At 49.3% G+C, this 21,263-nt stretch overlaps 2 protein-coding genes across 3 annotated transcripts; both read left to right on the top strand.

Annotated features, from left to right (window-relative positions):
* The first annotated feature begins 5,770 nt into the window (after positions 1 to 5,770).
* Positions 5,771 to 8,032, top strand: LOC101769052. Its single transcript, XM_004981375.3, has 3 exons — positions 5,771 to 6,467; positions 6,605 to 6,797; positions 6,896 to 8,032. The coding sequence occupies exons 1-3, from the start codon at positions 6,024 to 6,026 to the stop codon at positions 7,459 to 7,461; spliced, it is 1,203 nt and encodes a 400-aa protein (XP_004981432.1). The 5' UTR covers positions 5,771 to 6,023; the 3' UTR covers positions 7,462 to 8,032.
* A 6,639-nt stretch (positions 8,033 to 14,671) lies between these two features.
* Positions 14,672 to 21,213, top strand: LOC101768370 (guanylate-binding protein 4). 2 transcript variants are annotated; one of them, XM_004981373.3, is made up of 17 exons: positions 14,673 to 15,157; positions 16,351 to 16,453; positions 16,572 to 16,641; positions 16,733 to 16,771; positions 16,879 to 16,996; positions 17,083 to 17,140; positions 17,236 to 17,300; positions 17,404 to 17,410; positions 17,497 to 17,557; positions 18,154 to 18,213; positions 18,322 to 18,341; positions 18,435 to 18,500; positions 18,709 to 18,876; positions 18,959 to 19,216; positions 19,581 to 19,793; positions 20,282 to 20,553; positions 20,639 to 21,213. In XM_004981373.3, exons 1-17 carry the CDS (start codon positions 15,036 to 15,038, stop codon positions 20,781 to 20,783), a joined length of 1,845 nt encoding a protein of 614 aa, XP_004981430.1. In that variant the 5' UTR covers positions 14,673 to 15,035; the 3' UTR covers positions 20,784 to 21,213. The 2 variants fall into 2 exon arrangements, with proteins under 2 accessions (XP_004981431.1, XP_004981430.1); XM_004981374.4 differs by lacking the exons at positions 20,282 to 20,553; positions 20,639 to 21,213 and having other exon boundaries at positions 14,672 to 15,157; positions 19,566 to 19,706.
* The last annotated feature ends 50 nt before the right edge of the window (positions 21,214 to 21,263 follow it).

The following is a 21,263-nucleotide window of genomic DNA, read 5'->3' as shown; positions in this document are numbered from 1 at the left end:
CTTTTCAGGAAAAATCATCTCTCGTTGTCTGAATTCTTCCTCAAATTTAAGCAGAAAAAGAGCTGTGCTTTCGTGATATTTTGTTTCTAAAACTTCTACTCCTAATTGTTTGCGAACCTTGTCCAATCCCTCATTCCCTCTTATAGGCCAGCCTCGGTTTTATTTTCCAGAATGGAATTAGTCAATAAAACAAGCATGGAGGCCGGCTAATCCAGCCATCCCCACAATAATAGCTTCTTCTTTCTCCAATGGGGGCAATGGAGGCCAAATTGTCCTCGGAGCAACCCTATCTCCGCCGCCGATGGAGGCCAGGCTACCCTCGGATTGCACCTTTAATTTAGAAGGTTCCACCCGAAGTATCTACCCCTCGAATAGGCCATCTCAGTTTCCAAAGACAAGCCTCGGTGCCCCAATTAACCAGCCATCAGGGGGGCAGCAGCTTCTGTTTGGAAGGACGCGTCGTGCAGCGACAGAATTAACAAGTGTACTGATCAAACGGTGGCAGCGACCGGCAGTACAGAAGATAACGAGCGGCAAGCAGTACGGGCAGGCAGCAACCACCGTTATTAGGTGATGTGGATCATCCGGTCAGGCCCCGCCTCGCCCCCCCCCCCCACACACACACACAACACTAGTTGCAGGCACCATTACACGCCCTCATGCGATCAAGCACAACAGCTGCGAGATCAATGTGTTAGTGGTTAAAGACAGCCGAAACAGGCCCCCGTGTCGGCCGAGACTCTCGGCCGACACGGGCGGCGACCCTTGCTGCACCGCCGCCAACCCACCTCGCTCCCTCCTCTCATCTCGTCGCCGTCTGAGCATGCCGTCGGAAGCCCGTGCGGCTGTAAGGACGGCGGCGGCGGGGGCCTTTGCTGGAAGGCTTCCGTGGTGGAACACAGGCAACCCGTCTGTCCCGTGCTGCGGCTTCGGCCTCGCGTGTGGAGGTGGCGTGATGGCAGCGTAGAGCGGAGGCAAGGTCTGCGGCTGGCACGGCGCGACGAGGCTGTGCAGCCGGGCCAGCAAGGCACTAGAGGCTGAGCGGAGGCTACGGCACCGCCGGGTGCGGACCGCAGCGGCGGCTTGAGGCGCCAGATCCGAACCCTGGAGAGTGGATCTGGCGCCGTTGAGGCCTGATCTGCAGGGGCAGCCGGTGCACTAGCCATGGTCCACACGGATTTCCGGCAAGCGTGGCTTGCCGTGACTGGGTTGCACAATGGCCATGGGGTAAGTGTGGCATGGCCACGGCAGTGAGTGGGCGAGGCGGAGGCAGCCCGGCGAGGGGGTCGTGCGGCGGCGGCTTGGTGAGGAGCGCAACGGCGGCTTGCCCCGGCACGAGGAACGGCGACGCTCAAAGGGCTAGATGGTGCTCCGTCTGGGCAAGGGCGCGGGTGCGATCCTTGCGGCGCGACGGAAGTGAGGTTAATGTCGCGTCTGGGGCATGCAGTGGCAGCAAATGAGGAGGCATTGCGGCGCGGCGCGGTGCGAGAAGGCACGATGGCGACGCCGCTCCCGGGTGGTTCTCCATGGCTGGGGTCCTGGTACTACTAAGTTAATTGCGTGCAACGGCTGGGGATGGGATGCTCCGGGCGAAAGCCTTTACCAGCAATTTTGCTGGTGGGGATGGCGGCGGCGCCCATGGGCGTCGTTCTCCCCATTGGGGGCGTCATATTATAGCACTATCTCTGCTGCACGAGGTTCTCTAGTGAAAACCCTATCCAATTTCTGGATGAGTGATAGCGGCATTATTGGCATCGTGCCCTCCTCGGAGACGTCGTTTCTAGGGACCCAACTCGGCTTCTGGCAATACTGGTGACGCCGATGGTCATGGGAGGCTGCGGCCGGTGGCGGTGCTCCTGCCGCGATGGGCTTGCGGTGTGGCACATGTAGGACAGCCAGCTTGATGGGGCATGCCGAGCTAAAGTGGAGGCGATTGTTGTTGCGGTGGCGGACAGGGGTCACCGCATGTTTGTCGGGTGGCTGCTTGTAGTGGACCGCGGTGGCTGGCGTTGCTTGGCAGCTGTCAGTGCGGCGTGAGACTGCGTCAGAGGACGGCGCTTGCAGTAATGATATCGTGGGATGACTAGTCTTGCAGCAGACTGCGGTGGGTTGCTCAGCTTTGCTGGGCTACTCCGGTGCAGTACATCGTCGGAAACGGCGCAAACGACTTCTTTGGCTTGCTGGCACGGCGGCGGAGGCTATATGCGCAGGTTGAGCAACGAGGCGAAGTCGACCTGCGACGACGGCTTGACTGTTTGATGGAGACCTTGGGACACGGGGCAACATTGCTCACCCTTCTGACGACGACTAAATAAATGGATTCGTGATTTGGAGTACTGCGGCGGACATGGCGAGTTCCCTGCGCGCGGTGTTGATTCAAGGCGATGAGAGCGAGGTGGAGTCCAATGGAGGTGTGGCGAGGCCCCGTGCGTTGTGTTTTTGTGGTGGTGACTGCGAGGCAGCCTGCGAAAGGTCCGGATTTGGTGGTTTCCACTCTGTCAAATGGAGTGGTGTTGCAGCGGCACTACGGCGAACAGTCCCGCATGGCGGGTGGCCTTCTTGGCGAGGTGCGGTCTGCTCCTCTTAGTTCCCTGTCGGCGCGGAGTTATGCGTGGAGGTTTGGCGACTACATTAGTGTGAGACTGTCGGGGTGCCACGATGAAGGCTTTCGCTCTGCGTTGCTGCGCGTTGAGGTGGTGTAGTGTTTGGCAGTGCAACAGTGTTGATGTCCCAATCCAACCGGTCGGGTTCGGCGGTTTAGAGTTGAGTAGTTACCCGCGTTGATGTCCCAATCTCATCGGACGAGTTTAGCTATTTTTTTCTATGGCCTTCCAAGCATGTGGTAGTATATGTTTTTGGGCTATATCAATGGAAACTTGCACCGTCTGGCGCGCTTCGTTAATAAAATGCGTTAGTGGTTGATTTGATCCGGCTGCCCGCCCTGACGGCATGGGGCCCGCCGTCCAGTTATTCAGATTGCATTTATGGGCTCAGCACCGTGCACGAGCCGTCCATTCACGCCCGGCCGATCGGTGCAAGGTCAAGTACGTACTTCCTTTTCAGGACCCAGCGCAATCATGAGCAACAGAGCCGTAACCATGCTTAAACACCGGAGGAGGCAATGAAGTGAGAAGTTAGCAAGATCGCATGCATGAACATTAGCAGCTCAAGATTAGCCGCGTTTGAATGCGTGCGTTGTCGATTGCATTTTCCTTGTTTTCCCGTGAGGACGCGTAGAGTATCCCTGGGTGGGACGTCGCTGCCGCTCTTTCCGTGCCCAGCTCTCTTTTCAGCCGCGAGCGCCAAACAGTGGACGGGGACGCAAGATTACCCGGGCGCCGTGCGGCCGCGCCACCTGTGGCCTGTGGGTGTGGCCGTGGCTGCTGCCGCACACCCTAGGGGTTTCGGCGTTTCGTGGTTGGACCTGGACTGGACGCCTACACCATGGGCCATGTAGTTCCACATCTCTTTCCTCTTTGTTTGACAAGAAACTACATTTCTATCCTATATTTGTGCAGTTCTTAATGTGAGTATACGAAACCATTTCTTGACGGGGAGAGTGTACGAAACGCCACGGCGCTTCTAACCTAAAGTCTTCGTCGTGCTGGTTCTTGTCATGCATGCTACTCTTAGTCAAACTGTTGGATTAAATAGCTAGTCATGGGTTTTTTAGAAGCGCAACAATAACTATCCAGAGTACCATCTTGGATTACTGTTACATGTGGTCAATCGTGTTTAGACATTGATTACAAATCATTCTTACTATAATGGATTTCGTCATTTGAAAATGACATAGGTAAACGTACATTTATTCTACTCTATCATAATAAAAATTTAAAATTTGTCTAGGTCTATTTTTCAAAACCTCATTGCATCTATTAGATATGATTGGAGGAGATGCTTAAGTGAAATAAAGTTAGATATCCGTCATGTATAACAAGAGTAACAATATTTAACAGGAAAGAATGCTTGACTATCAATTCCTCGTAAGGAAATATTTATGCAGAATTTCAAGAACATGAGAAATTATGTTTTGGGGTCGTATGATCTCCAATACAACATTCATTCGTGATCAAGGGGGGCAGATAGGAAAATACTACTTTAAGTATGTTCTTTCTCCTCTTATTAAGCAATGCCAATATATCTTTCAATTAGTACAAGCGCATCCTTGGGCATGTTGAGCTGGGTGCCCAAAGCCCGCAGTTCAAGAGGGGCACCATTTAAATGCATTTTATACTGATTATAAAGTTTACGATTTTAGACAAACAAAGTTTGATATCGATGTTTCAAAAACTTGAGAAATTATTTTTTGAGGGTCATATGATCTCCAATGCAACATTTATTTGTGATCCGGGGAGCAGATGAGAAAATAGTTCTTTGCGAATATTCTCTCCTTTTTAAGGTATGCAATAATATCTTTCAATAAGTACAAGCACGTCCATAGGGCGGGTGTGAGCTGGGTGCCCGCAGCACGCGGCTCGAGAGCGTCGTCGTTTAAATGTATTTTGTGAGTATATCCATTAGAATGTTTATATTTCTTGATGGACAAAATCTAATTAATATCAGTGTTTTCAAAAACTTGAGAAACTATCTTCCGGGTCCTATGATCTCCAATGCAACATTTATTTGAGATCCAAAGGCATATAGGAAAATAATCCTTTGTGTATGTTCTTTCTCTTCTTAAGCAATCCCAACAATATCTTCCAATTATGCAGGCACGCCCTGGGCAGAGTGAGCTGGATTCCCATAGCCCATGGTTCGAGAGAGGCGTCGTTTAAATGCATTTAGTGAGTATATTGATTGCAAAATTTATGTCTTTCTAGAAGAACAAATTTTGATACTCCCGTATTGTTTATGCCCGTTTTCACAAATAACTGCTACATGTATGCAAGCTTTTTTTCAGTATCGGAATGGCCATCCAAACGTATACCGACACAATTAAATTGTTTTACTGTTCTTTTATTAAAATTATATTTTCCTAGATGTTTACTTGAGCAGTGTGTTAGTATCTCAAATAGGTATTACAATGCCTACTGGAATTTGGGAACACATAATTTTGCTAGATTTTGAGAAGAATCCCAAATGTATTGAAAAAAATAATCCCAACGTTCCAATTTATCCATGTAAATTTAGTCTATTCTAGTATCAAACATGCAACCAAAAGGGCACCTTTTATTTCATATATACTGCTAGAACATATTTTTAATATTTATCCCAACCATGTTTCAATGTCACCCAGGCTCATGGAATTTCAGGGTGTGCGCTGAATGGATGCTGATTTGCTGAGGAAAGACCGATAAAAAAATCGAAGCAGCTTGCATAAAAAAAAGTCTCTAAAGAAAAGTATTCCGTTGGCCCCACCGTCTTGCATTAAAATAATAACCCTATCCAGAAAATAAAATCTACTAGAACGGGCCGAGCCGGTAGTCGGTACACTACCGAGTCCACTCCCACTGTCCGCTCCTGCCGTTCCCCACGTCCGCCAGACCATCCACCGCTCTCCCTCCGAAATACCATTCCTGTCCCCGTCTTCCGGTAACAAAGCCAAGAAACAACAGCCCGTCTCCGGGCTGACGCCGTCATTTCGCGTTCCCCTGCACGGACGGCAGACGCCGTGATCCCAACGTGCGCGACGCGTGCCGCCGTCCCTGCGACCCACGGCGCGACCGGCTCCGCCACGTACCACTGCGTGCCCGGACCCACCGCACGGCGACGTCATGGTGGGGCCCTGCCGAGCCCTCCCCTCCTTTAAAATCACCCAGGGTCCTCCCGTTTGAACCCCCTCGCTCGCTTGGTGTTTTTCCCCCCTGCGTTGCGTGTAAACTGTGAAAAAGGGTAGAGGGGAAAAAAGGAGAGGGAGCGTCCCCGTTCTTCGCCGGAAATGGCCGTCGACTCCGGCGAGCCGCCGGTGTACGGGCAGTAGTACGCTGAGCGGTGGTTTTTTAAGGCCGGTGGTGTGTTGGTGCGGTTGGTTACGGGTTGGTTGCTTGGGAGAGATGATGTGGTTGTAGTGGCTGCGCTTCATGCGATCGATGCCGTTCCAGTTGAAGAGCGGTCACCACCACCACCACCACGGTGCCGTCATGGAAGGGAAGCCGCCGCCGCCGCCGCCGCAGCAGCAGCAGCAGCCTGCGACGCCGAGGGTGTCGATGTTCCGGAGGCTGCTGGTGAGGGTGTCCGCGTCGGAGAAGTTTGTCGCGGACGGCAAGGAGAGGGACAAGGACGAGAAGCCGCAGCCGCCCGCCGCCGGCGAGGCGGACGCCGCGGGGTCCGTCGGGCTGGACCGCATGGTGCTCAGCTTCATGGAGGAGGCCGCGGCCGTGGAGCGGCCGCCGCGGGGGCGCTGCAACTGCTTCAACGGCAGCAACCACGAGGAGAGCGACGACGAGGAGTTCGACTTCCTCCCCTCCGAGCACACCTCCTCTGCGGCCACCGCCGGCGCAGGCGACGCCTGGGAGGCTCTCAAGGTGCGAAATTTCTAGCACGGCGGATGCGAACCCCCTCGAATTAGGGGGGGAAAAGCTGCAATTTTTTCCCCTTCCGAATCCACATGGATCGAAATGATGAAGGGGGCTTTGTCTTCTTTGCGTGCGATTCTTGGCAGGGCCTGGTGCAGAGCGCGAGCGTTGCGGAACGGAATCTTCTCGCCGACACGTCTAGGATCGCGGACAAGTGCGGCAAGAGCTGCAAGGGCAAGGCGGAGTGCCGCCGCGCCGTGGCCGACGGCCTCAGGGCCCTCGGCTACGACGCCGCCGTGTGCAAATCGCGGTGGGAGAAGACTCCCTCCTACCCCGCAGGTATTTGAAGCGGTCCGGGTTGAGTAGAGGGATCCCTTGAATAGAAGGTTGCCGTCCGGCAGGCGCTGACCTTCGGCGGCGGAAATCTATCTGCGCAGGGGAGCACGAGTACATCGACGCCGTGGCCGTGGTGGGGAAGGAGGAGGTGAGGCTGATCGTGGAGGTGGACTTCCGGTCCCAGTTCGAGCTGGCGCGGTCGACCAAGGCGTACCGGGCGGCGCTCCAGGCGCTGCCGCCGCTGTTCGTGGGGACCCCGGACCGGCTGGGGCAGATCGTGGCCGTCGTGGCGGAGGCGGCGCGGCAGAGCCTCAAGAAGAAGGGGCTGCACTTCCCGCCGTGGCGCAAGCCGGAGTACATGCGCGCCAAGTGGCTGTCCCCGCACGTCCGCTGCGGCGGCGACAAGGCCGTCGCCCCGGGCCCAGGCGCGGCCGCGGCCGCGGCGCCCTTGTCGGCTGCTACACCGGTCAAGGCAGCGAGCTTTTCCGGGGAGTTCGAGCTGGTGTTCGACAGGAAGCCGAATAAGGACGCCGCCGCCGCGGGTGGCGGCGGCGTCGGCGAGAAGATCACGGTGGTGGTGTCGCCGTGGCGCCCGACGGAGGAGGCGAGCAAGAAGCAGCAGGTGCCCAAGGCGAAGGTCCTCACGGGGCTCGCCGCCGTCCTCTGAGCGTGGCGTGGTGAAACAGAGAAGGAATAACTAGTTACCGCTAGCTAGCTAGTAGCCGCTCAACTACTACTACTCCGTCCCCCCTCCCAATTTTTTTCCTCCTCTTTTTCGTTTCTTTTTCGCCGCGCCTCTCGATCCGTTTGGGGATCTAGTTTTTGGTGTTTTGGTGTTTTCCGGGGTTTTTTTCGGAAAAGAGAAAAAACACTTCGTCTATTTTGCCGCCGTCGTCTTTACTAGAATCTCCCCCGTTTTTTGACCCCTTGTAATTTTTGGTCTTGGCATCTTGAGGAGGGGCCTGTGATCGATCCCTTCTGCCGAGTGGTAGTATGTAGCAGCAGTAGTTTCAGTTGCAAGGAAAGTGGTTATTGGTCAGATGAGGTTGCTTGCTTGTGGCACATGCCTCATGATCATCAGCTTGCCTACTTGTAGGGGCAATCACGCCTCTCCTATTACTAGTGCTACCTGTTATTGGTATGGAAGAGATGAACAATGAGTACCTCCTGTTATTGTCAATTTTCCATGGACTGGAAGAGAATCAGATATGCACAATTGAGTATTGCCAGTCCTGTCATTTTTCCTGAATGTTTAATCTCTCTGTTCTCTTATCTCTTGGGATCTCATTTACCAGCAGCACATAATGATCAAACACCTGACTACCTGAGCATACCTTCCGACTGTGATCTGCCATGGATCTCACTCAATTCAGTTCAGGTTGCCAGATTCGGATGAATACCTGATCAAGCAAAGAGGCAAGGATATATGAAAAAAAGGCAAAGAGGCAAGGTAGAAGATGCTCCAGTTGCGCGAGAACAGAGGAAAGGTTAAAATAATGGGGTGGAATGCGGAGAACTGCACTCGATCGGCGGCATCGCCTGGCAGGGTGTGACTCCGCTCGTGCAGTCTCGAGAGGCGTGCCGCTGCTGCTGCCGGGGCAGGGCCACGGCCACCCACCCCCACCTCTGCTGCTGCATCGGTGCCAGCACTGAACTGCGAGTGCCCTGCCCATGGGAACGCCGTGACTCTGCTGCAGATGGCGCACTCCATCGCCTTTACCTCACCCGCACTTCACCTCCTCTTTTAGACTTTCACCGCAGTAAAAAAATAGTACTCCTATGTTGTATAGTAGTATATAGGACAATTTTTTTTGTTAAAAAGTTAGTACGTATAGGGGTCGTTAGACATGACAAAGAAACAAGTAGTAGGAGGGAGTTCTCCAGCTCCACTAGTTGGATGGAGCTCGAAAGTACGGTGGTTGAAACAGGGCGAAGCTAGAGGGTGGGTCATGGACCACCCTAAAATTCTAGCCCAAGTCCATTACCCTCAATTCCTATGACTTGTTTTGGTCTAGGAAGGTTAAAAAAAAAACCCGACACCTGTGCAAGCTTCCGCCGTTTCACGTCGCACCGGCAGCCGGGAAGAACCCGTGTCTCACCCCCTGGTCGCTCCGCTCCCTCGCTTTCCCATCTCCGGTATGCTCTAAAGCCCGTGCAACACCATGGGGACTACGGGAGCCGCGGCGCCCCTGCTTAGCAACAGGCCTGCATCCGTCGATCACTGCTAGCATCGCACGAGCAAGACTTTAAGTCCGCAAGGTACGAAGAATTAATTTAGGCTCAATTTCATTTCGGTTTTAAAATTTAAGATTGGTGTGGGAATGGTAAATTGAAACATTGCATTATTATCTTCTAGATTTGTTTGAACATAAAGAGAAGTGAAGATATTGTATCAATTTCTTTCTCAGAAATATGTCGCAATGTGTTGGTAAATTCTATACTTGTATTTCAGTATATTAGATTTATATTGTGCTAAAAGATTATATTACGTTAGACCACCCGCCACTGACTTGAAACACGAGGAGAAAGAGTCCGACTTTTTTTTTTCTCCCCCCCAACCCCTGGTGGACGAAACAAAAGCAAGAAAAAAAAAGGGCACGAGTTTGGCCGTTGCCACCACCAGCTCGCGCCCAGGATCCTCGTGACACGCACCAACTGTTTGGAGGGCGGTTAAAGCGAAAGGCACACCCGGTGAAACCGAAGCGCAGGACCCGTTCGTAGTTCATGTGTGCGGCCTCGGGCACGGGCGAAGGCGAGCTGCGTCGTGCTCGGCGTCCCAATCCCACAGCCCCGCGCGCCATCTCGGAAGGAACGCCAACGTGATCTCGCGCCTTTTCCCCCACACGTCTGCCGAGCCCCCGGACCTGTGATCTGGGCATCTGGCTGGCTCGTCTGGCGTCACGGCAGGCAGGGGGCTGAGGCGAGCAGCGGGCGTCCGCGATGCGGCAGAACGTGACGCGCCCTCGGCGGCGGCGGTGGAGCCTGGAAAGCGGTGGTGGGAGCGGCGGGGGGTGGCCGCGCGGCGTCTGACCACCTGGCGGCCGCGCTCCGCCGAGTGGAGGCCGCTGCGCGGGACGCCTGGCGCCTGCCGGTCGGTCGTCGTGTCAAGGCGCCGTTAACAAAGGGGGGAATGGGAAAACGCCTCGGCCGTCCGGTAACTTCGCCGGTTTACCGTCTCGTTACCGTTCGCGGACGGAAAGCGGTAACCGACGCCACGAGGCAGGGTAACGTACGACGGGACGGGGGGTCCCCCGTTAACCGTCGCACGGGGCCATCTGTCTGTAACCTCGGTGGGTCCCGTGATGGGAGGCCCGTGGTCCGGGCCCACGGGCGCGGTAGATGGTGTCCTCTCTAGTCCTCTCTGACGCTCGCGTGAGATGATACTCCGGCCTGCCGGCAGTGAGTGGTGTGTGGTGTGGTGCCGTGGTGGTGAGGATGGGAGGGTGACAAGGGGGAGAGGAGGATTGCTGGCTGCAGGTGGTAACAGATGCCGCTGCCAGGAACAGTTTGCACGTCTTGCTTTCAGGAAAGCTACGCGCCACCGGCTGCAGCTCCGGCTCCTCCGCTGCCTGCTCGCACCTCTCTCTCTGAATCATTGCACTCTCTTCCCACAAGCAGCGAGAGACGGTAGAGTGCGACAGGGTGAGCAGCAGAACCCATACCAAACTTCAGAGGCAAGGAACAGGCTGAAAGAGGAGGCAGGAAAAGAGGGAGAAATCCACCACCACAGTGCGTGAAAAGGAGAGGAGAACGACCCTGCCTGCCCCGGGCGCCAGTCCAGGTCCCGGAAAAAAGGAAAGGTTCCCCGGGTGAAAAGAGAAAAAATGAAGAGAAAACAAAAGGGGTTAGGTCTTTCCCATCATCATATCTCATCAGAGGGTTGCAAATTGCAATTGACTAATTGGGGAGGCATTCCTTCCCAAAAAGAGGTGAAATGCTTGTGGCATGTGATGAAGCTTTGCTTGGGGCGGTTGTGCGGTGAACAAGGTGTAGAGCGGCCAAAGCTGCAGCTGGTTTCTTTAGTGGTTTGTTTGTTTTATATTGAAACATTATTGATCATCTGTAAAACGTCTGTATTGGTAATGTGACTTCACCCACATCAAGATGTTCTCCCAACTTATCTGATATCTGTTTTAGAAACATTGCTTAGAATAGACAGAGGTTATATACGGCTCGAAAGTAAGGTGCCCATAGTTGCTTCGTTGATCTTTTCCCCCTACCTAGCGAATAAGGTGCAATGGCTTGTCCATTCAGAGGTTTAGTTGTCTAATCAAATCCTTTTCACAACTTATTAAGGACAAAAATGTAGATGCCAACAATAACAATGCAGAGGATTAGTTACCACTTATTTTTTCTGAATATCGACACTAGATGGATACTTTGAAAGAGAAAGTCAGAGAAAATAGGGAACGAAAATCACCAGTATAGTTTTTCATGAAGCTGACTCGTTATAATTTGTTCCCATGTTCACTGCAGCTGTGGTTGACAAGCCAGGAGGCCAATAATATCCATACAGAACTATCAATCCCCAACGAGTTCGCATCACATATTTCGTGGAATTGACCTGATTATTACCGCTAATTTTCTCCACACCCAAAGACTTAACAGCTTTAGGTCCAGAATAAAAAGATAAAGGAGAAAATGACTTGGCCGGGCAAAGAAAAGGAAAAACTCGAGTGTGAAAAAGCAAAAGGACCAGGCATTGCCTCGTCTTTCTCTCCAGTCTTCACGGGGGAAGTTTGAGCTAGTGAGAATATAAAGGAAAAGAAGGCAACGGCCGGGCACGGCGACGAAAACTTTGCAGAGGAACGGAACCGAAACGGGAAACGGCCGGGGAAAAGAATCCAACACGAGAATGATGGTGAAAAACCCGTAGCAAAAAAGAAAGGAAATGAAAACCTAAAGGCATTTGCACGCTTTCCTTTTCACGAGAGGCACCGCTTTGGTTTCTTCTTCCAGAGTAAAAGAAACAGTGCCCACCGTCTGCGCATCCCATCTTGCTCAGTTGCCCTCCGAGCCCGGCCCTGGCGCATAGCAAGCATCTGGAGTTGTTGTCAGCTCGTGGGTTGGTTTTGTCGCAAGATACTACGGGAGAGTGAGTATTGCCAATGCGTACATGGATGGATCTATCGCGTCGTGCCGTGCGGCCTTTTTACGCCTCTCGGGTCGTTTTCGGCCGAAAGCAGGCTTGGCGCACCGGGACGACGGGAGGGGGAACTGTCATGTAAAAGAAGGGAAAACGAAATGTGTCATCATGTATGATTGTATCGTTGTAATGTCGTATGTGCTCGTAGAAGCGAAGTGTGTGGGGCCCGCTCTTGGTACCGTATGACGTGGCGTCGTCGTATGCAGACATGTAGAGTACCTCATGCGTGCATGTGATGATGTGATGGACCTGTGCGTATAGCGGTATAGGTCTTCCTTTGTCTGTTTTGAGCTTCGAAGCAGACGAGAATTTCACTGGGAAGGACAGATGACGGACCATTTTTATCTGGGCCACAATTACTAGTGGAGGTGGACTGGGCCTCCACAGAAATGGGTGGTCCGCGGCCTAGTTTGCTGCTGTTGCCTAGGATTCCTCATGGCGGCGGAACCAGCGGGCATGTCCCCACTGGCCCCGCAAGCATCATGATTGCTCTATGTTTGAGGATACAATTAGCAATCTCGGATTGTTCAATTCTGACCGGCAGTCGGCAGATCATGCGAGAATGCGACTTGGACAGTTTGCACGAGCAGATGAGTCGTTCCATGATGTCAGAATCATGCATGCTACCAGCAGCTTCAAGTTGTTTCAGGAACTACAAGTCTGCAACCCCACGGTTTCATTCTCTGCCTGCACATTTAAGATTTATACACAATTTACAGTAGGGAGTTAGAGATTGAAAAATCTGTGCTTGATAAACTAATCGGACTGTCTCTTTTTTTTCCTTTTCAACTGATCCTCTTCTGATGATAATGGCGACGCGGGCATCAAACTGCATAGAAGGGACCATAATTTTAAAACGAACCACGTAGGAGAGCTGCCAATTATAAAATCCAAATTGGATGAAAACAATAAAAGAAAAAAAATGACGCAAACACAGATTGGGTTATCAACGCATACCACACTACGCCCTCACACACAACTCAACCCTCCAACACATCGGCCGGTTGGATTGGGACATCAACCGTCACTGAACTTCACTCCTCTCAACACCTCGACAATAGAACCGAAGCCTCACTGCAACCCGTACCACCGTGCTGAAACCTCCCAATGTAACCTAGTGTCGACGTTGAACCGAGAAGCAGACTGCACCGCACCAAGAAGGCTACCGCCATGTAGGACCTTCCGCCGTAGTACCGCTGTAACATCACTCTCTACTTGATAGGGTGATAGCACCAAATCTGGACCTCTCACAAGCTGCATCGCGGTCTCCGCCACAATAACACAACACGCAGGGGCCTTGCCACATCCGTCGTTGCACTCTTCCTCTCTCTCGTCGCCTCAAATATACACCGCGCGCGGGGCCTCGCTACGCTCGCCGCAATACTCCATGTCACGGATGCGTTTCTTTTGTCGTTGTCAAAGTGTTGAGCAATATTGCCCTGCTCTCCAAGATCTCCATTCATCAGCTAAGCCGCCGCTGTGTGTCGACATCACCTCGTTGCTTCACCCTCGTACATAGCCTTCTCCGCCGTGTCAACAAGCCAAAGAAGTTGCTTGTGCCGTCTTCCGGTGATGTACCGCACCGGATAGCCTAGCTAAGCTGAGCAACCCGCCGCGGTCCGCTGCAAGCCTAGTCGTCCCATAATGCCGTTGCCGTAAGCAACGTCCTCCGACGCAGGCAATCGCTACCAGCACATTTCTTTTCTCCATATGAAGGAACACTCGTTATCCCGCGCCTTTTAACTACGATTAACAAAAAGAAAGGATTAGTATTTTCTTGGAAACAGGACTATGCATTGTGAATCACCCTACCGCTTGCAGAAGTTGTAGCAATGGCACTCTAATGCATCACTCCGATTATGTCCATGGCGAATACCTCCTCCTCTCCCCCTAGAATCTTGAGTCTTGAGGACTGTTGCTGTTGCTGTTGGTCAGAGCTCAGAAAGGATTTCTATCCGTCGACTGTTTCTGTTGTCTAACGGGCCTCTCTCGACAGGTCCGGAGGCCCCAGTTGCAATGCAAATTTCTTCTGATCTAATAGCAACTGAGCCGTATTTCTTCAAGCTCAAGTGCACGTTTGTTGGCGCCTTGGCGGGCCGAGATCGGCTTTACGGCCAGATCCGGTCGCAACGCGTCGTGGTGTTAGGAGAGCACGCTACTACGGCCCACATGAAATGGGCCACCAGAGCCCCTTGGATCCTCTCCGACAGGCGTCGTCAAATCTACCCAAGGAAATTGCACTCCCTGTGCAAAAATTACTCCCATCTGGAACTGTACCAAACGTGTTTCACGATTACGAAATGGAACACACCATTTTTTTTTTCCAAAAAAAGAAATGGAATACACCAACAACACTTGTGCCTCCGTAGGCCGGTGGTCGAGCATCAGACGGCGCACGGGCGACCGACGCGCGAAGCTGCACCAGATCTCCTGTTTCCATGAGTCTACGGTCACCGCCATGTGGGCCCCGCCAACGTGCCCGCTCTCCCATCCCCAGGGAGCTGTCTCGCGCCGTCCCCAAGTCGTCGTGGCTCCCACCCCCACAACACAAAAGGCCCAGCACCCCCCGTGCAGAATTAGAAACAGCACCCCAGCTTCCGCACACCAAACCCACAGCCTGCTCCCACTGCCATGCGGGCCCGAGAAACATTAATCGACGCGATTAACGACATTAATCGACGGCATAAAGTGCTAAACAATTGCCCGCTTAAATACGGAAGCGGGGGACTCTCGCCGCTCGCATCACCACACCACCTCCGTGCTCCCCCCGAAAATTTTCCTCTCCCCTTCCGACCTCGTCGTCGTCCCGGGCTCCCGGCTCCAGTTCCTCTCTTCCCATTCATTTTACCTCGCGCCGAAGCAACCCCGAGTCCGCCCGCCAAAACCCTAGCCCCAGATCCCGCGCTCGCCCGCCTCTACAACACCCCCTTGCTGGATCCTGCTCGTCGCCGCTCGGTGTCCAATCGACGGCGCCAGCGCCCGCGCCGGCCATTGCCGCTAGCCGCGGCATTGGGGAGCTCGCGGCGTCGCCTTCGCTCGCGGGGCGGAGATCTGGGTCGAGGAGGGGGAGGTGATTGGCCGCGGGGGCGTAGGTGATGGGGCGGGGGCGGGGGCGGTGGGCCCCGGGGATCCGCGCGGTGGCGCTGGTTCTGCTCGCGGTCGCGGCAGCCGCGGGAGTCGCAGCAGCGGATCCCGATCCCGACGAGTTCGAGCGCGCGTAAGTGTTTTTTTTTTGTTTCTGCTCCGCGTGTCTGCTCTCTGTCGGTGCTGCCACCACACCCGTTGCTCGTGTTGGGGCATTGAGCCGGATTTCGCATTGGATTGCGCAAGCGTCGCGTTGCGTCTGTGATGACCATTGCTCGTGCGTTGACTGGTGGAAGCATGTGCCGTCCGGGCCGTGCATGCCACGCGACGGTGAGGTGTTGTAGCGTAAGGAACTGGAGCGCTCTGCTCAGTGCTCGCCATACATCGCATGCAATTTGGGACATTGCTGGTTTACTTTTTCACCTCCCAAACCCAATCCCGCCATCTTGTGTGTTGTGCCATGAGTTTCTCATGTCGTGCCGGAAGGAATTTAATAGAAGGAGTTAGGTGAGATGTCGAGGAATAATAGGTGGTTGGTACTTCATGCAGTGTAAATGGAGAAGGCCAAGAGGAATGATGTTGTTGTGCCATTTTGTTAGTGAAACTTAACGTGATGGGCGCAATTGTTTCAGCTTGCAAGCAGTGTTGAAATTTGGACTACTATGACTGGACTATGGCAGATCGGATGTAGTATCCTTGTTTTGGAAATGATGGAAGATTGGATGTAGTATCCTTGTTTTGGAAATGTTGCTGTCTGAATGCTTTTTGGGCGATTTTCACATAAACTGGTAATTTGAATAGCTTCAAACATTGCAAGGTGCCTAACCCATTTGTCATATATGGGTCATGAGTACACATTGTCCACATTATATGCTTGTTTTGTGGCTTTTAGTAAAAGTTGCTGCTTGATTCTTTTCCTTCCTTTTTTTTTACTTTTTGCAAACTTTACGTGGAGTTTGTCTAAGCCTATGGTTCCTGCTGATATTACAAAAACTGGTTAATGTTCTGGCCTTCTTCAAGATTTTTAAATGTTAATAACTCAGTACCTTTCTCTATTGAGTGAATATGGCCATGTGGCCACTAGGCATATAAGACCTCACTGCAAACTATTATATGTGGTTTTGAGTCATTGAGTCAGAGAACACTTGCTTCTGCAATCTTATGGAACCTTGCTGCCAAAAAAAAAAGGAGGAAAAACACTAAGCTGTCTGTTACTATTCTCTTGAACTTTTGATTGGAAATATCGAACATTAATGTAAGTTATTCATGCTTCTCAATGAAGCATTTAATGGAGAATCTGAAATTATTGACTGTATGTAATTCCAGGTTTCCAATAGTGGAGCCAGACCATGGCCACACTAAACTTCGTCTCTCAGAACAAGGTCTAGAAGCCATTCGCAGGATTGAAAATCCGATCGCCATTGTTGGTGTAAGTTTGAACTTGTAAGCTGTTTGTCATTTTACGTGATCGAATAAGACTGATGACGACCTTAATGATTTCTCACCGCAATGTTCTCAACTAAATGATCAACTGCTTGTGAACCCAGGTCATTGGTCCCTATCGATCTGGAAAATCTTTTCTCCTCAACCAGCTTCTTTCCTTATCATGTGATAAAGGTAGTTAGGCGCTGCTTCTGATATTATAAACATGGATTCACTAAAATACATGCTAGGACTATTTGAGGATGTGACAAACTTTACTATGCAGGTTTTGGGGTTGGTCATATGCGAGATACTAAGACCAAAGGTGATATGATTTCCCAATTTCTCTGAACTTGTACCTTTGTCACTGTCTTTCCTATTTGCTTATTAAAGCTTATGAGGCATTCATTGTATGTTTTCCTATTATTGCAGGTATATGGATTTGGGGTACTCCTGTTGAGATGGATGTTGATGGTTCCAAAGTTTCTGTCCTTTATCTAGACACCGAAGGATTTGAAAGTGTTGGGAAATCAAATGTGTATGATGATAGGTTTGTGCCTAGAAACGACCTCTCTCTGATATACTTTTCCCATGAAGGAGAGTTCGCTATAGTAACATTTTTCTTTCTCGTTGTAGGATATTTGCTTTGGCAACTGTCTTAAGTTCAGTGCTTATCTACAACCTTCCTGAGACGGTGCTCCCTCCCTTCCTCCCTCCCCCCCTCCCTCTCCAACCTGCTGGTGTGTGTGTGTTGGTTGGTTGGTTAATTTTATTGTCATGTCATTGCAGGTGCGTGAAGCTGATATATCCAGGCTTTCATTTGCTGTTGAAATTGCTGAAGAATTCTATGGAAGGTCTGTCATATTCTTTTTCACTTTCTGTTTTCATTTCAATCTGCAACACTAACTTTTCTCATCATCTTCTTTTTTGGGATCTGTGCTGCATGGTGTTGAACAGAGTGAAGGTAACACTCCATTTTCATGAATATGAGCCTGCAACATAGGAATACAGACAGCTTTTTTTTATGCAATGTGCTTCTTGTTTCTTCAGGGGCAAGATGTCGCTTTTGAGCCAGCAAAGCTTCTTTGGCTTATCCAGAGAGATTTCCTCCGTAAGTTTCTTCTAGAATGTTTCTCCTCTACTAAGATTATTTTTGAACAGTCCATTTTGTTTGGGAATGCAAATTGCAAAAGCTTGACCAGACCGGCATCTTTGATAAGAATTCTGGAATTGCCGTCTGCACTGCATGTAATCAACCACATGGGAATAGCATGTAAGCGGTTCTGTTTTGGGTCTCAGTGTGTGTTATCGTCATTGTGCTACAGAAAGTAAGAGAAATAGTACCATGAATTATTTGTGATACCTGTAATTCTTGCTGTTTTGTTTTATTACCTTTTATTAACACGTTTTTATTCTGCACCGTAACTGTATTGTTCTATTAACTGAAAACTCAATTTGTAAGTTTTTTTGATAACATTTCAACTCCTTGCAGGATAGTGTTGCATTGATTTTGGTCATATTGTCAGCATGATATCTTGGTTCTAAATAATAAGTTTAATAAGTTTTTACTGTGCCCTTATCTTTTTATTTATGTTTCTTGTATTTTGCCGGTCATTCTTTTATTATGACTAAACCATACAATCCATATTTACTTGTGCTAAATACGTGAATTGTATCTAAGGGTGGATTCTTTGACATTGTAAACAGAAGGAAAATCTGTACAACAAATGGTTAATGAAGCCCTCCAACGGGTGCCTAATGATAATGGTTAGTCCACACAACCATACTAACTGTTGTTGTTTTGGCTATATTAAAGCATCTAGCGATCTCTCGTACAGTTGAATTGATGTGTTTTTTTTGTATATATTTCTGCAGGGGACAAATATATCGATGAGGTATATAGTTTGTTTATGAAATCTACACTTTTAGGCCAAAAGATGTTAGATCCTATCTCTGCTACAATATTTGTTTTCTATGTTTGCTTGTAGGTCAATCAAATAAGAGATTCCCTGGCAATTATGGGTGACAACAGCACTGCTTTTAGCTTGCCACAGGTGCATTTCTAATGACTTCCTTGCAGCATCTGATTTTGAATCATTTAAATTATCTTGACTGCTCTGCCATAGAAATGTTTAACGTTTTTGTTTCTATTTATTTAAGCAGCTGGTACCATTTTTTTCTATGGTGATGATAAATGTTAATACTTTTGGTTTGTACTTTGTATGACTATAAATCCTATTGACACTGTTTTTGTTTATACAGCCTCATCTACAAAGAACAAAATTATGTGACATGGAGGACAAAGAGCTCGAACCATTATATGTAAAAAGGCGGGAACAATTAAAGCAGCTTGTTGCATCCATCATAAAACCAAAAATCGTGCAGGGGAAAAATCTGAATGGGAAGGACTTTGTGTCTTTCCTGCAGCAGGTAAGATACTTTCGGATGTGGACATTGCTGACATGTATCTGATCCATTAGAACTGTCCGTGACTTCTCCTCTTGTGTTCCAGATTCTTGAGGCTTTGAATAAAGGTGAAATTCCATCAACAGGATCCCTTGTTGAAATTTTTAATAAAGCCATCCTTGATCGCTGTCTGAAGGTGTATAGGGAGAAAATGGATGGCTTAGGCCTACCAGTACCTGTAGACAAACTGCAGCAAGTTCATGAGATGGCAAATGCTGAAGCTAAAATTATCTTTGATAAGCAGCACTTTGGTAAACATCATGCTGCTCAGTCAGTCCTGAAGCTTGAAGATGAGATTAAAAAGGTTTCATTAATATTACTTTACTATTTTTTGGATATGTTTTGGGTTCATTTCACATTGAAAAAGGAATCCACAATGAAATGTTATTTGTTGCATGGCAATAGTATTGTAATGGTCATGTGATTAATTCTCGTTTCTATTTGTTGTTCTTGACCTTGTTATGATATTATAATTCCACTAGTACAGTTTGATTTTTTTTATGGCATGCTATGAATAATGTTTTGCTTTCATATTTCCTTGCTGCGGTACACCTCTTTCTTTTCGTGGGAGATTAGAGAACACCATACATGCCTTGAAATTAACTTTCACCTTCTGTCACCTTTAGAAGATAATATGTTTTACATACTTACAGGTATGTACTTTGTAGGTGTACAGAAACTTCCTTCTAGCTAACGAGTATCAATCGTCAAAGTTGTGTGAAGCTCGCTTTTCTGAGTGTGAAGATAAGATGGATCACCTTCAAGTCTTGAAACTTCCTTCGATGGCAAAATTCAATGCAGGCTTTACTCACTGCAATCGAAGTTTTGTAAGGGAATGCGTTGGACCTGCAAAAGAAAGCTATGAACGTAGAATGTCAAAGGTTTGCCTCCTTTTGAAGATAGTTTACATGTTAATCATCGAGGATTTGAGTGTTGTAGCATTTGCCATATGTTTTTGTTTTATGCGTATATTTAACAGCCAACCTGACCTTTTTTTCCTACTTAGTTTTAGTCGATGTCATCTGACATTTCATTACATCTGGCTGCCTGATGAAATTTGGTTACTTTCATATTGGCAGTGCATTTTCTCCTGTAGAATGCTAGCCTTTATTTGGAACCTGATGGCACTACTAAGATCATTTCTGATTTGTGAATATGAAAATAAACATAAGCCACAATAAGAAAGATGCACAAACAGTAAGTTAATATGTTATACCTTGAGAGTAGAGGGAGTGTACCTGTTTGAAGTTATTCTGCGCATTGCTATCTTCTATGGTTATGCCTTTTTCTGGTTGAGTCTATTGGGTGCTACTCTATAAAACTTATTATGGTTTGCTTGGGCTGAACTCCGATTTGGTATTGCATTCAGATGCTTGTCAAGTCTCGTGCTCTTTTCATCAAAGAGTACAATAACAAGCTTTTCAATTGGTTGGTGACCTTCTCCTTGGTCATGGTGGTCATTGGGCGCTTTGTCATCAAGTTCTTCTTACTTGAAATTGTTGCCTGGGTGATGTTTATTTTCCTGGAGACCTACACGAGAATGTTCTGGTCAGCAGAGTCGCTGTACTACAATCCAGCTTGGCACATCATTGTTTCTTCGTGGGAAACCATTGTGTACAGCCCTATTCTTGATCTGGACAGGTAATCTCTTTACTCCATTCAGTTGAGTATATTGTCATATTATGTACTACGCCTCTTTTGTCACTAACTGCAATTCCTTGCACAGGTGGGCCATCCCCATTGTCATAATGCTTTCATTTGGGATTCTTTATTGGAGATGCTTTGGTGGTAGAAGGAAACGGGGCAGGGGTTCGCTCCTGCCACTATACAAGAACTCGTACAAAAACTCAAGTCGGCCAAGATCAGACTAGTGATGTCTATTGATTATGTTTTCCTTTTTGAAGAATGGTACAAAATATCAATTATAGAAGAGAAAGCAAACAGCCCATTGTGGATCAACTGTCCATGCTGTTGCTTGGGCTTGTTTTGAGGGTGCCCTGCCAATGCATCTCCGATTCTTTTTGGTCGACGAAGAGAGGCAGTGAAACTACTGGCTTTGGGGCACTTGCGCATGCCTCTGTTGTAATATTCGTGCCAGGATATTGAATCCATGTTTTGTAGCTAGGCTGTTCTTACAAGATACGACCTCAATTCATTGATTATTGTTTACATACACCGCAAATTTTACAAGAATCTAGTTCTTAACAAATCATATACCAAATTGTAAGAGCATGTACTATGATAGTCTTAATGAGTTGACAGTGTTGATATGTGGGATTTGGAAATTCGTAGTGTTATCTATACAGTTGCTTTCCTGATCTGTATGCTAATCTTTTTCGTTAGGATTTTGC

This window comes from Setaria italica, chromosome IX, assembly GCF_000263155.2.
Source record: "Setaria italica strain Yugu1 chromosome IX, Setaria_italica_v2.0, whole genome shotgun sequence".
NCBI lineage: Eukaryota > Viridiplantae > Streptophyta > Magnoliopsida > Poales > Poaceae > Setaria > Setaria italica.
The sequence above is the reverse complement of the archived record's forward strand: the minus strand, read 5'-3'. Positions and strand labels throughout refer to the sequence as shown.